The sequence below is a fragment of the Staurois parvus genome, unplaced genomic scaffold, assembly GCF_062004578.1.
Source record: "Staurois parvus isolate SC_StPar_1 unplaced genomic scaffold, SC_StPar_1.0 ptg000077l, whole genome shotgun sequence".
Lineage (NCBI taxonomy): Eukaryota > Metazoa > Chordata > Amphibia > Anura > Ranidae > Staurois > Staurois parvus.
The window spans coordinates 2,295,510-2,314,500 of record NW_028317873.1 but is presented as its reverse complement, the minus strand read 5'-3'; the positions used below and the strand labels follow the sequence as shown (position 1 = coordinate 2,314,500).

General features: G+C 39.3%; 1 protein-coding gene across 1 annotated transcript in view; it reads right to left on the bottom strand.

The window, feature by feature from the left end:
• ADCY1 (adenylate cyclase 1) overlaps nucleotides 1-18,991 on the bottom strand; it is a 380,962-nt gene that overhangs the window by 151,548 nt on the left and 210,423 nt on the right. The window contains exon 5 of the mRNA XM_089669441.1: nucleotides 6,197-6,324. Coding sequence (XP_089525567.1) covers nucleotides 6,197-6,324 — 128 coding nt within the window. The remainder of the gene's footprint in view (nucleotides 1-6,196; nucleotides 6,325-18,991) is intronic.

Here is an 18,991-nt window from a genome sequence, read left to right as displayed (position 1 = left end):
TAAGTCTGCTGTTTGTAGCTGTCCATTGCATTCATGTCCTGTCTGTTGCACAACTGCAAGCTCCTGTTTAGCTACTCATTGCTTTCCTGGATACCGACTCAGCTTTGGCTAAGACTCCTCCTGGCTTCTGACCCCGGCTCTGGTGACCATTCTTCCTGGCTCCTGATCCTGGCTCTGGCGACCATTCTTCCTGGCTCCTGATCCCGGCTCTGGCGACCATTCTTCCTGGCTCTTGACCCTAGCTTTGGCTACGATTTCCGTTGTTGAACTTGCATAGACTCTTGTCTTATTTTTATATTTATAAACCTACCTTTAATTTCACCTCCTTGTGTGTCTGGCTCCTCGCTCCCTGACAGAAATTTGATGGATGTGTCTGGGTTTGGAGGTTTTCAGGAGAACTTTACTTGCCTGACTGCATTGTGCCAAGTGTAATGTTTGGTGAAGGGGGATTAAGGTGCGAGGTTGCTTTTTATGGGTTTGGCTTGGGCTCAGGTTCCAGGGAACTCTTAAGGAGTCAGCATACCAAGACATTTTGGACAATTTCATTCTCCCAACTTTGTGGGAACAATTTGGAGATGACCCCTTCCAGTTTCAACTTGACTGCGCACCAGTGCACAAAGAAAGGTCCATAAAGACATGGATGAGCAAGTTTGGGGTGGAGGAACTTGACTGGCTTGCACAGAGTCCTGACCTCAACCCGATAGAACACTGTTGGAATGAATTAGAGCAGAGACTGAGAGCCAGGCCTTCTCGTTCAACATCAGTGCCTGACCTCACAAATGCACTTCTGGAAGAATGTTCAAACATTCCCATAGACACACTCCTAAACCTTGTGGACAGCCACCCCAGAAGAGCTGAAGCTGTTATAGCTGCAAAGGGTGGGCCAACTGAATATTGAACCCTACGAACTAAGACTGGGATGCCATTAAAGTTCATGTGAGTGTAAAGGCAGGCATTTCTGTTAGATAATGTACCACTTTGCCCAGAAAACTGTTTCAATTACAAATGTTTAGGCATTCTCATGTTATTTTCTTTCATTTGTATAGGTATGACACCAAAAAGTGGAGAAACAAAAAGCCAAATCTGACACATTCCATGCCAACCCCCAAAATTGGACTGGACAAAATTACTGGCACTTTCTCAAAATTGTAAGAAATAATTGCATTCCAAGTTTGTGATGCTCCTGTAATTTGTAATTCAACTCACCTGTATCAATTAACAGGTGCTGACAATATAGAAATCACACCAACAACCAGTTAAAATGTCAAAAAATGTACTCCCCCTTTCTGCTGTGTGTCTCAGTGTGCCACACAAGAGAACATGGGGAAGAGAAAGAGCAGTAAAGAGTTGTCTGAGGATCTGAGAACAAAAATTGTGGAAAAGCATAGACGATCTCAAGGTTTCAAGTCCATCTCCAGAGATCTTAATGTTACTGTATCCACTTTGCACACCATTGTCGAAAACTTTACAGCTAAACACCCTACACATGGTCTAAAGTGAACATTGATCAAAGATTGCAATGAAGGATTGTTCAAATGGTGGCTAAAGAACCTCATTCAACTTCCAGACAAATTCAAGCTGACCTTCAGGCACAGGGTACAACTATAGGTCACCATCTTCTGAAGTCCGGCAATGAATAAACAGGAAGCTTTTTACAATGAAGGCTAACAAAGCCAAATCTTCTACTTATTCTTAATCACATCAGGAGGAAACATCATTCCAATGTGAGGTTTGCTCAGTCCTTCCCCGTGGGAACAAAATTGAAACACTTCAGGACTTTGGGCAGACAATATGTAGGATCAAGAGGTTATACTCTGGAATTCAGGAACGTGCCCCTGAAAGATTAATGTATCACAACAAAGCTACCAATGTCCAGAGACAAGTAGGACTGTCTCATGGAATACTTAGACTTCCTGGTGGCCTCCAGAGCAGATGTTCCAGTGTCAGATTGAGAGAAATGACTGGATTCTACTCATCTTTGTTCCTAGTCTAGGCAAGTTTTTAACCATAAAGGATCTCAACATTTTATAAGTCCTTCAAAATGGAAAATCATCAAAGTAATTTGTCCAGAACCTTGACTTCTTTCATAAACCTTCAATACTTTTACCTGCATTAGCCCAATTTCCCTCTGCATTATATGTAACTTCTGTATTTGATAGCACCAACTCTGCTGTTTTTCCCTGGCATTGCTACTGCACCAATGGCATTTTCAAACCTTTTCCTAGCCTTGGCAGTGAACAATCTAGAAGATGAGTGTCCAGGTATATCACTACCAATACGATCCTATGGTATTGGGCCGCTCAAGAGAGGAGGCTTTGGAGAACTGCAGCCAAACATTTCCTGGCCAGGTTTGGATGGCAAATAAATCACAAAAAAGAGTCAACTGCAGGCAATTCAAGATTTTGAATATCTGGCCACGGGATTCAACACAAAATTAGAAGAAGTGTACCATCCACAACAGAAGGTTACTGCAATAAATCAGAAGATCATTTAGATACAGGAAAAACTTTAAAACAGGAAAAATTCAGAAAAAAAAACCCAAACATTTTATGTGAACATTTGTTAAATCAACTAATAATGGATAAAATACCCATATAAAACCATGGGATATCTTTGTGTTTAGGTTGAATATTACAACATTAAGAAACCTCAATTCATTACATCTCCCCCTTTATCACTTTCTAGTTTTCATAGAATACAGACATTATACTATTACTATATTTGTGCATCAAAAGTTGTTCTGATGCTAGTATCACAGTGAGGCAGGGATGGCTGAACTCAACACATTTTGCAGCCTGTTAATACTGTTTTATCAGGAGTTTCATTAAAGGTAAGATCAAATTAATATTGTATGTACAGCAGCTGTATGTCCAACAGGCCCAACACCAATGGTATGGTCAATAACCTCCTCATGGTGGCAGGTACAGGGGCATCCAGGGGGCCATGGGCTCACCCCAAGTTCATCAAAGGATAAAACAACAAAGAAATCAGTGCAAAGAAGTCCAAAAACCCTAGAGTCAGTAACAATGTTGTAAATCAATGTTGCAAGTCCATATAGTAATAGGGCAAGCTTTTGAAGCTGTAGCAGGCTCTGAGTAAACATAAAAAAAGAAGAAAAGCGCCTCTAAGTACAATATGAAAGATGTTTATTTCTTAACAAACACTCACATGATAGACATCATTTCTCCACTCTATTTCATTGATGAGCTTCTCTTATATCTCTAAGTCCACGCTGAGTAACTGCCTGTCTCCTGGAATCTCCCCCATGCTCTTGAGACTGTGCTGGGGGACACAGCAAACCTTCTGGCAATGGCAAGCATTGATGACCCATCCTGGAAGAGTTGGACTGCCTGTGCAACCTCTGTAGGGTCCAGGTATTGCCTCAGGCTACCAGTAGTGACACTGACCCTAGCCAAATGCAAAACTAGTAAAAAACAGTCAGAAAAGATGAGTAGGGGAAAAAATATCAGTGGCCTCCACCTGAAAACCATTCCCGTTTTGGTGATCGTCTCATTGTTGTCCATCTAGAGAAGTGTTATTAATTTCATTAACACCAAAGCAGCTGAAACTGAATAACAACCCCCTCTGCTACTTAACTGACCAGATCAAAATCCCAGGAGTTTAATTGACTTGATGCTATACTCTGATTAAAAAGTGTTCCTTTAATTTTTTTTGAGCAGTGTATTTTCTGATTTTCTTAGACTGAGATGGCTGCTATTTCCACTTTAACGCTTCACCCCCCTAACTGCTTCAATATAAACTAATGTAAAAAGTATTTCAGTTTCATCATTCTTCTCCTTCCTTGGAGGACTGCTCTAACTCCCCTGCCACTGGCATAGCAGCATAGGTGTAGGTTCTGTCCCATTCACCTGTCTTCTTTTAGAGTGAAAGGCTAACTTTTTGCAAGTATTTTGGCTGTCATTTCTTTTATCATTTATATCACTTCTTCTGATTACTTATTTCAGCTGTTTCCTTGAAACATCTCATACATTTCTCATTTTTTTCCCTCAGCATTGCAGGCTCTGCACATGCCAGGAAAACCCATCTTTAGGTCTGGATAATTTTGTATTGCATGGGATGCTTGCAAGAGAGTAGAGTAAATAGGAGAAAATGAACCAAAAGATGAAGTCATAGTGGGTGGTTGAAGCTTCAACAAGCCGGTTGTTTAGATTTTTTGCAGGGATGCAAAGTTCCATGTTTCTTCACATGACAAGGACAGTTTAGAACTGGCACTACAACATAAAAAATGTACATATTGGTTTCATTGTATAACTCTTTTACTTCACTGCTCCCAGGAACTACTCCCACCCAGATTTTCTGGTGGATTCACAATGGTGCTGTGGCATGGACGGACTCACAGCAGAATATTGTAGGATAACCAAAAAAGGCAAGGTTCTAAACAAGGTAGGAGTAGGACAAAAATACCAAAATTCAGACAGATTATGAGATATGGTAAGGCACCTTGAAATATATATATATATATATATATATATATATATATATATATATATATATCGCTGTGTATATATATATATATATATATATATATATATAGAGAGAGAGAGAGAGAGAGAGAGAGAGAGAGAGAGAGAGAGATGTAACATATTAAAATTTATTGTATATGTATTTAAAATGCTAAGACCAATTAAGTATGAAAACCAGTAAAACAGCCAGTGAATTCTTGGACTAAAGGAAACCAGATTAACCAGAGGAAGTCAATTCAAACATAGGAAGAACATAAATTCTTAACAGCTACTGAAGGAAACCAACGGCAATGCATAGCGTATGGATGACTAACATCTCCCTCCATTATTATGCAGCCTGTATGTTGCTGTTAAACCGTTTAATGAAAACTGTTAGCTTTTGTAGCTATGTGTTTATGAGCAGAAAAAAAGGTGCGTGATCTGCTTAGCATATTCATCTGCTTTATGACTTATTACACATCTACAATAAACCATACAGAAAAGAGACTCAAATTCCCACAAATCCTCCTTCTAGAAACACAGAAACATAAGTTTAGAATTCTGTCAACCTGCCCACAGAAAAAGTTTAAATGTTACATCATCTCATATTATGTATTTCTCTAGTTGTAAAGAAAAGAAATAAGCAATCTGTCTGGGTCTGTGCAAGATAAACAACATGAAAATGAAGCATCCAGTCCAATCAATTGTTATGCATGAAATATATATCTAGGCCAGTGGTTCTCAACCTGTGGGTCACGACCCCTTTGGGGGTCGAACAACCCTTTCACAGGGGTCGCCTAAGACCATCGGATAAAAACACATATTTCCGATGTGTAAAGAGCAGCTACTGTGTAGAAAGCAGCTGCTGTGCTGAAAGCAGCTACTCTGTTAAAAGCAGCTACTGTGTTGAAAGCAGCAGTATTGGAGGTAAAACGACACTCATGAATTACAATTACTGGATAAATAATTTTATGGTTGGGGGTCACCACAACATGAGGAACTGTATTAAAGGGTCACGGCATTAGGAAGGTTGAGTACCACTGATCTAGGCTAATTATAATAGAGCCCAAAAACAGTTTTAAAAGTTGACCTTAGGATTCTAGTGTGTGCTGCAGAATATACAGTAGGCACTCTTCTTCACTAACTGCAAGATGCTTTCTATTTCCTCTGTCTTGATTTGCGTACAATGTACTTACTTATCTTCAGTATATATCTAGAGTATAAGTAATTTTGAAATGACTAGTTAAAAGTTTACTTTTTCAAAACAATATAGTATTTGGATTGCCATATGTGGTTAAGATATGCAGAAACTCCAGGGTCACCTAAAACAGTCAAATGTTTTCATACTAAAATACAATAAAAAAAAGCTCAAGGAACCCTGAAAGTGAGATTGTCCTAACCCCTTTCACGATCTGCAAATCAATGTGGAAAAAAATATAAAAAAATGCATGTGGAAAAAAAGAAACTCATACTGAATAATATTATTTCATACAATAATTACATACAACTATCAGAAGCCAATACTATAGTGACTCATTGATATATTTAAAATGTATTTTGCTTTATATATAAGTCATTTTGTACATCAAGCCTCATCTCTGTATGCAAAACATGGGCGCAATTTACAGTTTCTAGCAGTACTGAAAATGAAGGAAGTGCGTCTGCTTTCTACAAAATGATACCCTACTTCAATGCACAAATATAAAAGAATGATTATATATGGTGTTACTTACGTAATGGTGTCAATCATATCCAATCCCATTTCAACACAGCAATGTGCATGATCTGTTTTAGGCTGTGTTAATCCAGATACGCAGTAGTAACAGTCTCCAAGAATCTTTATTCTTCGACAATGATTTTCCTGTAAGAAATGACACTGGTAATTAACATTTATTAATATGTTTATAGATTTTGTTCAAATATAATGTTACATTAAATAATGATAATATTTTCTCCTATCACCTATCAAATCTTGTTTTAGCTGTATGTTATTATTATTATTATTATTTATTACATCGAGTTTATATAGCGCCAAAGGGTTTGCTCAGCGCTGTACAATAGGGGGGACAATACATGGCACAGTACAACAAAAACAGACAGCGTACGAGGGGTAAGAGGGCCCTACTCTTTCAAGCTTACAATCTAGGTATGTGTTTTGATTTTACAACTGTATATGTTTGTCCTTAGAAATATTTTATGCACCTGCACTAATCATGTTTGAAAACTCATATAAATCATTAAAAATCTTATTTTATTATTATTATTATTATTATGAAAAAGAAGAACAAACAAAGGAAGAATAAGAAAGAAGAATAAATAGCAAAGAAGATAAAGGACCAACAGGGAGGACAAAGAGGGACTCAGACTTGTGGATAGAGGCTGTGGCTTTCAGGTAGACCCTGAGTGACCCGAGAATACCCTACCCGACCTGACCCCAACATTAACTGCTTCTGGCCCAGGCCATTTTTAAATGACGGCCGTGAGGGAGCCCTATTGTTCTGGGAGGACATCATACATATGTGCGGATACAGCAGATGACTGATCAGTGTACAGGCCCACTGCCAATACCATGTGATTGGTCACAGCAATCACATGGTACTGATCAGTGTACAGGCCCACTGCCAGTACCATGTGATCGCTGTGACCAATCACAACAGATCATATAACAATTGTAAACAATGAATGACTGATTCATGCCATTCATTGAGTACAATTGTGTGGCTAGTTGTAATTGGTCACAGTGATTACATGGTGCAGACAGGGTCAATCACAGCCCATATGTACCGTGTAATTAGCTGTGGCCAATCACAGCTAATCACAACAATACACACTGAATGAATCTATTTCATTCAGTGAAAATGCTTATATAGCAGTATGATTGATATAAGCAATCATAATGTGTAAAAAAAAAATCCTGATCACCTCCTCAGAGTATTAAAGTGTTACTATGGTTTTTTTTACATACTGTCACCAGTCAGTGTCTCTGCTCACCAATATACCAGTTATATGATGACGCTGTACTGCACTGGTGACAGTATGTTAAAAAAAAAGTGAAAAAAAAATATGTTTTAAAATTTCTTTATTTTCCACAAAATTGTGATAAAAAATTACAACTTAAGAAAATGTGCCATGCCCCTTACTAAATACCTTGGACTGTCAATTTTCCAAAAAGGGGTGATTTGGGGAATATTTGTACAGTCTTAGGGCCTCAAAAAAAAGACAGTTGGTACATCAGGACTGATCAACTTTCAGATATATATCCCATAGTTTGTGGGCTCTTATCACTTTCCTACAGACTAAATAATATACACTAATTTGGGTTAGTTTCACCAAAGAAGTGTAGCAGAATACATTTTGGCCTAAATTTATGAAGGAAGATTATTTATTTGCAAACTTTTATAACAGAACGGAAGAAAAACATGTTTTGTTTCAAACTTTTTGGACTTTTTTTGTTTATTTAGCAAAAAATAAAAACTCAGTGCTATTTAAATACCACCAAAAGAAAGCTCTGTTTGTGTAAAAAAAACTGATAAAAATTTCATATGGATAAAGTATTGCATGACCGCGCAATTGTCATTCAAAGTCTGACTGTGCTGAAAGCTGAAAATTGGCCTGGGCAGGAAGGGGGTAAAAGTGTCTGGTATTGAAGTGGTTAACATAAAAAAATGCTCTTTGCAGGAAAAAACTGCCAACTAAGAAACACACCTAGCAGATGTAATGGCTACAAGGTTGGCATTGTTATAAGTGGGGTCTTCCAATGGAATATTCATAATTTGGGATCTCTGAAGTACTGAGAGGACCAGGATGGGATTGCAGTCACCAAGTCAAGGAGAGCTTTGTCTAGTTGGACAAGTTGGCATTGGGTGATCAGAGTGTGGAGGTCTGGAGTGAAACAGGGCAAAAGGAATTGCTTCAGAGGTAGGCTACATCAAGCCCGGAACTCTCATGCAGAAGCAAACTGAGGAGTGCTCATGTGGGACCTTAGAAAAGCAACCTTCTCTTGGTGAAGGCAAATTTTGACTTGGGCTGTGTATAAGTTGATTATACAGCCTCTGAAAGGAACTAAATTAAATAGGCAATTCACTATCAAATGTCTGTGTAGAAGATGCCTTTAACAAGCAGGTTCAGCAGACCAAGCTTTTAGCCACAAACTCCTGCTCATATGCACATAGGATAAGGGACAATATAGAGACCTAACAAATTACATGCTCTAGAGCATCGACACAAAACAACAATGCTAATGGGATCAGCTGTGTTTTTCTATGCCAGCAGGATCCTCAAAGGCAGATTCATGTTCTAATTTCATATGTCCTGTCCAGTATTCAATAGTCTGGCAATGGACATAGGAGCAATAGCTGGCTACTAAACAAGACCTGCAAGGGCACAGAAGGCCTTTAAGAGGGGTTCCAGACACCTATCAAGAAAATCCTTAAAATGAGGGAACATCATTTGTGTTTACTGAGAACTGAATGTAGAACGAACATTCTATTTCTCTTTGAAATCCTTTTCCACTATCCCCATTATATTATGCTACTTCCTCCCAAAAATGTAAGCACCTTGGGAACGATACATCTAAATACCCATAGGGGCTGCTCAATTTCAGAAAATATAGGGCAGGTGGTTAGGTCATGGCTTTACATGTGCAGACCTCAAGTTATAGTTCTTATCCTTATTTTGTGAGATGGACTTTATGCCCGTTTCCTGAAGTTTCTATGTTTAATAACATATACTGCTTGCTAAGAGATGCCAGTGTCAGATTCACATCTAGTATACAGCAATGATAGTCCCTGATACTATACAGAATTATTTCACAGTAGGTACAGTATATACTTAAGCTAGTATTTCTTCCAACCTTACTCCATTTATTTTGATTTAGTTTTCTCTTTATTACCAATTGTGTAATTTTTATCTAAGACTCTGGTTGAAACCTCAACCAAAACAAATTACATTTTTTAGTGATATGTGCATTGTAACATCTTACAGTGGAGTCTTTTATGTATGGTATATCTGCACAAACTTCATTGTGTCATGTAAATGATATGGAGGTGATTCTATCCAAAGGGAAGAGCAACATCCCTCTCCCTTCATCATAACACCACAAGGAAATGTATGTAGGACTTTATCAGCAGTCAAAAATGAGAAATACATAAGTAAAAAACAATTATTATTTTATCTACAATATATTAAAAAGTGTGACATCATACAGTTTTTGAACGCTATTTCCCTGGCAAAATATCTGATAAGACTGACTATACACTACCTCAAGGTTCTTGTGACACACCAGTCTGGGGTATTTGCTGTCGAGATTATACAAAGATTGTGAAAAAATACTTTTGAATCTATGACTGACATTTCATAAACTTGCAGTGAACAGTCTCTTTCCCCTAAGGAAGAAATTGAAGACGTTTTGGGAATGTTCCACAGCCACATCCATGGCTGACAATATATTATAAAGTCATATGACTAATGGGACAATGGAGGCATATTACAGTAACAGGCATGTATGTGGACATTGTCAGCTGATATCTTGCATTTATATGTATTTTTAATATAATGTTGATAATAAAAAAAAACTATTACATTTTAATTATGTATTTCACATTTTTGAATGCCAAAACGTCCCATATGAATGTCTTTGTGGTGGTATGATCATTGTGATGTGTCACTTAAGACACTGTTGCTTCCTGTATCTAAACTACTGTAATAATACTTCTGTCTGTACTTGCTGTTCATTCATACAACCATAATAAACAGCTTGTTCTAATGGAAAAATATCCCTTTCCAAATGATAAATCTCAACAAAAGCTTAGGAGGAGTGATTACACTTTCAGGATTGAGCCAGTTCTCATAATATCAATCTATGCGTGTATTAAGAAAGTCTTTCTGCACTTCGCCTGTTGTTTAGTGTTCATAGGGACTTGTTTAGGCTGTGATGGGTCAGGTGCTGATATACAAAGACTAGTGCATACCACGTCAATTAGTGAAACCACAGTGTGTACCTCAAATGCAGGGGAGAGAAAATCCCCTGAAGCCTCTGCTACAAAATTAGGGTCCTCATTACCTTCCTCCATAATACCAGCAAACACAAATGCTCCTGCGCTTGGGGATGGACTCGATGAAGGCTACAACCACATTAAGAATGTCCTGGAACATGCACACTTTGCCAGGGAAATCCAAATATACTGAATGAAGAAAGAACTGAGGAAGAGGCAAGTCCTTGAAACGCGTCAGCCTATTGGATGTCTACACTCCCTATTGTGGACTGTTACTCAGCGCGGTGTTGACCAAGCTGTTCTTTTATGACGTGCCTTGACTATATTGTCGTTTGTGAGTACAACACTTACTTTATTTCTTATTAAACATTTTTTATAGTAATGTACTAGGCCTGACAACTAGGACTGACAACTCATGGGGCCCCCGGGCAATAGGGGATCATGGGGCCCCTGTGTCCTTGCCCAAACTCAAAAAAGCCTATGAAAAAGGTACCAGGGGCATCTCATGGGGCCCCCTACTGACCTCAGGCCCTCGGGCAGTGCCCGAGTTTCCAAATGGTCAGTCCGCCCCTGAGTGCGCCCTCTGTTTGTTCTTTCCTTCCTCCATAATAGTCTCAAGGAAGGTTCTGCTAATGAGTTCTGAATAAGATTGGAAAATAGAGGATATGTAGTGTATATGGCCAATGGAAATCGAGGGTTCTAGAAGTCTCAATAGTTTTCCAAAGAATTCAGATATGGGAGAGAAATCTGCTTTTGTCAGACATATCACATTATGTGTGCTTGAGAGGGAGCCAGAGTAAGGTAATGGGGGATACTGCTCTGGAACAAAGGAACAGACATCACCCTGAGCGGTAGTTTGAGTTTACTGTGGGTCACCTTCAGAATGCATACAATTCAGCCCTGTTACCCCTGCTCCCTTGCGCCCGTATTCTGCCATTGCTATGTGGGGGGATTCTCATTGGTGTAATCATGTTATGGAGTGCAGAATGGATTGGGCTGTGTTTGTGCAGATATAAGAGCTGCTATAACCCTGTGACTGTGCCTCTGTAGAAGATGGCAGCAGGAGTGCAGCTACTTTTTATGAGTATTTTTTGGTGAAAAGGTAGACATGAAGATGTCATCTGAAAGGCATGACACAGTTACCCCATCCTCCTGAGATGAAGTCTGGATAGGAGGAGAAAAACTGCCAATTTTAAACTGCTGGCGACGAAAAACATTAGAGCCAAATGGGATGGGCTACCACAATGAAGTGAATAACAATCTAATCCCCTGAACTAGTCCTTCAGCTTCCTCATCAAGCTCTGCTCCTTGCCATCATCAATGGATGCTAGGAGCCTGTCATTCTTAACAACCAATGACACTTGATTGGAAGTGAGTCATTGTGTCTCCAGGACTGGGTTCTCTGTACAGTGCGGTTCTTTGAAATTTTATGTAAGTATTTAAACTTTTTTAAATAAATTGATTACACTATTGGGTCCCTGGCTCTTCTTTTCTCTAATTGCTTGTCTTTCATCCACTGGATTGGATGTGAGCTTCTGTGAAGCATAAGAATAAGAGTTGTTAGATTCTACATTTCCAAAAGCGCTCTTGACCACTGGAATAAATCAGGAGGCCATTCTATTTTGGTAAGCCTGCAGTTTGACCACTGTGGGGATGTGGAGGTGACAAGGAGAGCATGATAGAGGATATCACCTTTATAGTGTTGCACTCTATATGTGACAGATTGCTATGAGGACTTCTCACTGTTTTGTCGCCAGACAGACATGTTTGTGCAATTCACATTGCTGAATGAATATATTTTTAGATATCATTTGTTGTATGTTCTGATTACCATATGCAGAATGCTTACATAAACTTGCTGTAACAAGATGGGGTCAAAATCTTTACCAAGTAATTATAGACCTGTTAGTTTAACTTCTATAGTTGGGAAGATACTGGAGAGTTTAAAAAAAGACCACATAAATGAGTTCTTGCTGGAAAAAAATATTTTAAGCATGGATTCATGAAAGACAGAAGTTGTCAAACAAATCTGATTTCTTTTTATGAGGAGGTGAGCAAAACCTTGGACAGAGGGGTGGCGGTGGACGTGGTATACTTGGACAGAGGGGTGGCGGTGGACGTGGTATACTTGGATTTTGCAAAAGCATTTGACACAGTTTCCCACACACGGCTAATGTGTAAGGTAAAGTCTACAGGCTTGGAAAAAATATGTATGTAAAAGAATAGAAAACTGGCTAAAAGATCGTCTAGGGTCATCAGTGGTGTACCCCAAGGTTCAGTGTTGGGACCCTTACTTTTTAATATATTTCTAAACAATATCGGGCCTGAGATTATAAATACCATTTCAGTCTTTGCAGAAGACACCAAGCTGTGCAGTGGAATAACGTCCTTACAGGATGTCTTCAACTTACAAGCCGACCTCAATGCACTGTTTAATTGGGCAACTATGTGGTAAATGAGGTTTAATGTTGATAAATGTAAGGTTATGCACTTGGGGATAAGAATATGCATGCATCATACATACTAGGGGGAGTACAACTGGGGGAATCAATGGTGGAGAAGGATCCGGGGGTTCTGGTAGATCACAAGCTTAATAATGGCATGCAATGCCAAGCTGCGGTTTCTAAAGCGAGCAAAATCCTCTCTTGTATTAAAAGAGCTATAGACTCCAGAGAGAGAGATATCATATTACCCCCCCCCCCCCTCCGGTACAAATCATTAGTAACACCTCATCTGGAATATGCAGTTCAGTTTTGGGCACCAATTCACAAAAAGAACATTGGGGAACTGGAGAAAGTACAGAGAAGGGCAACCAAACTGATAAGAGACATGGAGGAGATTAGGAGATTAAGGGGGGATATGATCTACATGTATAAATACATCAGTGGTTCATATAGTGAACTCGGTGTAGAGTTATTCACTCTGAGGTCATCACAGAGGACAAGGGGGCACTCTTTACGTCTGGAGGAAAATAAATGTAATCTCCAAACACGAAAAGGTTTCTTCACAGTGAGAGCTGTGAAAATGTGGAATAGACTCCCTCAAGAGTTGCTTCTGGCCAGCTCAGTGGATTGCTTCAAAAAAGGCCTGGATTGTTTCATAGATACACAGAATATAACTGGATACTAACATTTATAGGCAAAGTTGGTCCAGAGAATATCCGATTGCCTCTCGGGGATCAGGAAGGAATTTTCTTTCCCTGCAGGAGCAAATTGTATCATGCATTGCTGTTTGTTTTTGCCTTCCTCTAGATCAACTGTGGGTATAGGATTATACCTTTTTTTTTTTTTTTTTTTTTAATGGTTGAACTGGATGGACTTTTGTCTTTTTTCAGCCAGACTAACTATGTAAGATCAGTTACACGGATTTGAACCATATTATGAACTGATGCTTTTCTTTGGCAATTTTTTAACACATTTGTGTCTAATTATTTTGCCATTTTTCTAAATTCTTTACACTTCACAATAAATAAACAGAGTTGGCTTACATTATGGTCCAACATTGTGATTAATTATGTAAGCAAAAATGAGTGTGTTTGTTTTGTTCAAATAAAGAGCTTTCATAAACCCAGTTATATTTATTAGTCTTGGCACCTCAAACACGTGTCCCAGGTGTCTTGAAAAGTTGCATTTGTGGTCCAACATACAGGAAAATACCTGGTGATCCTGCCAGAAATCAAGTGAGAGCCTAACTTCCTGCTGGAATTGACAATACAGTGCCTCTGCTACCCAAGCATTGCTACAGGTGCTGTCCAGTTCTCCCCTTGGACTACAGATTATTTCCCCGATTTTTTTCATAGAGGTGAGGAGAGGTTTACAATCCAGAAAAAGACAAATTGCTTGCAACATTGTCTGGTATTTTTAGTGCAGTAGAGACAGTGAGGCTTATTTACAAGTATATATGTTTGAATATTGATGTATTCAAATTGAAAGAAAAAAAAAAAATATATATATATAGCCACATTCCTTTTTAAAGGTATTTTTCAAATATGATATATGTGCTAAGAACTGTGTAGTCGTTGCATTTCTGCTAGAATACGTAAACACTAAAAATAACATGATACTTGTTAATGGGTATCAGGTGTCCATTGTAAATATTCCAGCTCAGTTAGTAAGCACCTTATTATACCTTTTTAAGCTTTTATCTAAATAGTTCCATTTTTAATTTTAGTAATTGTAAGATGAATATTCCTTCACTTCCAAATCCAGTATAAGTCAAGATAAGCTTACATTAGCTGAACTATAAAAAAAACGGAATAACATATTTATGCTGCATATAGGTGTTCAAGCTCCCTCCCCCTCCTTTTTTTTTAAATTCCTATTTACCTGGTTGCAGGTCCTGCATAATTAGAATATTCACCCATCCAGCGTTGTCCTGCTGAGAACAACTTCTTTCCTGGCCTCCTCGGTCCCCCCATCTTCTTTTGTGACGTCATCGGTAAGCTACCTGTTCTTGTGGGTTAATCTGGAGGCTTCGTGCTGACAAGCTGCCTTTCCCTGCCCCCTAAACCTTTTCCAATGAAGGACTATACCTCCTGGGATATGTTACATACATTTCCTAGGAGGCAGAGCAGGCAAAGTGCACATCATTCGCCTAGGTCAGTGGTCGGCAAGCCGCGGCTCGCGAGCCACATGCGGCTCTTTACAAGCTTAAATGCGGCTCTTCTGTGTGCCGGGCGCCCGCTCCCCTCCCTCCTCTCCCTCCTCTCGGACGGGCGTGTGCAGGGCGGCCGCCCCCTCACCTCCCCTCCCTCCTCTCGGACGGCCGCCCGCTCCCCTCCCTCCTCTCGGGCGGCCGCCCCAAAAGTCAGGACTCTGCAGCTGTCAGGATGTAGGCGGGGCAGCCAGGATGTAGGCGGGGCAGCGTGACGAACTCCTCTCCTCTCACAGTCCGCCCTGAAGACCAGAACGGCGCGGGAAGCACGGCGAGAGGAACGTGCGGAGCAAAGGTAAGTGAATTGACACAGGGGGGACTTACTATATGGGGGATGAATTACTATATGGGGGACTTACTATATGGGGGGGACTTACTATATGGGGGGGGGACTTACTATATGGGAGATGAATTACTATGGGGGGGATGAATTACTATATGGGGGATGAATTACTATGGGGGATGAATTACTATGGGGGATGAATTAATATGGGGGATGAATTACTATATGGGGGATGAATTACTATATGGGGGATGAATTACTATGGGGGATTAATTACTATATGGGGGATGAATTACTATATGGGGGATGAATTACTATATGGGGGATGAATTACTATATGGGGGATGAATTGCTATATGGGGGATGAATTACTATATGGGGGATGAATTGCTATATGGGGGATGAATTACTATAGGGGGGATGAATTGCTATATGGGGGATGAATTACTATATGGGGGATGAATTGCTATATGGGGGATGAATTACTATATGGGGGATGAATTGCTATATGGGGGATGAATTGCTATATGGGGGATGAATTACTATATGGGGGATGAATTACTATATGGGGGATGAATTACTCTATGGGGGATGAATTACTATGGGGGATGAATTACTATGGGGGATGAATTACTATATGGGAGATGTATTTTCAGTTTTAAAAATGTGGCTCTCAAAATAAATTTCAATCGTGGTTTTGGCGAGATTTGGCTCAGTTGAAAAAAAAGGTTGCCCACCACTGGCCTAGGTGAATGACTTGCCTTGGGGGGCAGAGCTTTATTAAAAAAAAATATGTAATTAAACAAACAAAAAAAATGGCCAATTTGTGCAGCAGAGGGTACTAGTGGTGGATGGGAGGCAACATGTCATGGAGCCTGAAAATTCACTTTAAATTGAAAAGGAATTGGAAAGTATCAAGTATTACATATGGTTACTTAGTATTTTCTTATTCAGCTAGGATGTTGAGCTCTCTGATACTTTTTTTTCCATGTTTTCCAGACTAACCTTACCTGCTTCAGTGCAATAGCCAAAATTCAGACTGTGCACACAAGTGAATGTGTCATCTATCATTAATGTCTCAATTCCTAATCTGCATACTTGTTTTGCATCAGTGATTTAAAAAATTATCAAAGGTTTATCAAAATCTTTGAATCAGCATTACAACCAGGGAACTATTCTCCCATCTTTCATTTTTTTTTTTGCTATAATATACAGTAAATTGATGACTGATGTAACATTTTATGTAATAAGATTGTTGTTATTTACCACCCATACAGCATTAAAAATGTATTCACCTCAACAAACGATAAAACAAAAGAAGTTACATTTTTGTTCATGACGTTTACCATGGTATACTGAGGTATTTTGTTTCAGTTTACATTATGAATAATACATCATTAAAAAATATAAAAAACATATACAATGACATACAAAGTCTATATTGGATTAATCTCAGCAGATGCCATCTATAGAGTATTACCCAACCCCCCCATAGAGACTATTTGTCATGATAAACTGAATGTTCATACATCATTGCATTATTTACTGCACTGGGACTGACCTACCAGTATAAACTACACAATATCACCATATAAGGGCTGTTTTAACTGTAGTAGATTATGAAGCAAATGTCAATCAAAGTGGTGACAATTTACCAAATGGCAAAGCTCATGTTTTGTAAACGTTGGCACTGTAAAGAGACACCAATACATACCTCTCCAGTGATAACTGAAAAAATGGGTGTCATTCCAAATATCCTAAACAAGTTATCTAACTTGGTTGGATAGTAGATAAAATAGCTCAATTACATCCCTAAAGTGTATATGTAGCCCTCAAATGCAAGGTTATACTGGGGGAGCGTGGCCGGAGGGGAAGCTGAATGGCTCTGCTGTACCCACAGTGCCAGCACACAGCAGCGCCAGACCTGATACTCCAAAAGCGACCAGAGGAGAGGCAACAGCCAAACTAAACATTGACCGTATACTTGCAATCTTATCTCATGGTCCCCACTTAGATGTCATTTCACATGTTTAAACAAGGCACCAAAGGTACTACTCTTACCGTAAACACTACCTGTAAGTATGCCTGCCAGTGACAAGGTCACTTGTTTTGTTTTTGCCCCAAACGTACTATGCAATTTGTATTGCATTTGGATCTTGGCTAAGATCCTATTTTTTACTGATTTGTTATCTGTTCAGTTATCTGCATTTGTTTATTTTTTTCCTTTTTGTTTCTACTGTCGTTTAATTCCTGATAGTCTAAATGGTTTAACTGACATGTGCATAAAAATGTATTACCGTTTTAGGGGCCCCTTGGTTAAGCCCTGATTAATATCGATAAATATGTCTATTCAATGGGTATAAAAATTATCTCTATAAATGTCAATGGCTTGAATCATTCAGCCAAACGTACAAACATGTGGAAACAGGTATTTAAAGATAAATGTGATATACTCTGTGTTCAAAAAACTTATTTCGTAGATTCGGCCCCTCCTAAATGCTCACACAAAAAGTTTCCACATATATATACTGCCAATGCCTCTGAAAAGTACTCACTGCTATTAGAGATGCACTAAACTTTGTTCTTCATAAAAATATCTCAGACCCCAAAGACCGGTACCTGATTCTTATATGTACTATAAATAATACAGATTACACTATTGTAAATTCATATGCACCTAATACTCATCAAAAAATATACTTTACCAAGCTCTTCAAACTAATCTCCAAAAATCGTTCTGGTTCCCTTATACTATGCTGTGACTTCAACCTCATAGTTGACAGAAACCTAGACTCAACAGAATCTCAAAAAAGACTACCCCAACCCTATACCCCTTTCTCATAAATGAAGATGTCTATGACATTTGGAGGTGTCAACATGCAGGTGAAAGAGATTACACCTTTTTTTCGGCTAGACACCAATCTTATTCAAGAATTGACCTTATATTGGTAGATAAATGGCTACTGCAAAATGTTACCACATCAACCATAATATAACGTGGTCAGACCATGCGCCGGTTTCAATTACTATTTCCGATAACCACTTATTGAAACCACACAACCTCTGGCATGTAAATTTGTCCATTGTAAAAATCCCCAAAAATAACTTAATACTCCCATACTTAAAAAACCCTCCCCAGATCCCACCGACCTAAACAACCTTAGACCCATCTCCCTGCTGCCATTTACATCCAAACTCCTTGAGCGCTTAGTCTATAATCGCCGGAGTTCCCACCTCACCGACAACAACCTTCTTGATCCCCTACAGTCTGGCTTCCGTCCCCTACACTCCACTGAAACCTCCCTACTCAAACTCACCAATGACCTGCTAACCGCCAAATCTAATGGCCACTACTCAGTACTCCTACTCCTTGACCTCTCCGCGGCTTTCGACACGGTCGATCACCCCCTCCTCCTCAAAAAACTACACTCCCTTGGCATCAGAGACTCCGCTCTCTCCTGGCTCTCTTCCTATCTATCACAGCGCTCCTTCAGTGTTACCTATAACACTGCCACCTCCCCCTCACTCCACCTCTCTGTTGGAGTCCCTCAAGGTTCCATCCTTGGGCCCCTTCTCTTCTTCATCTACACCTCCTCCCT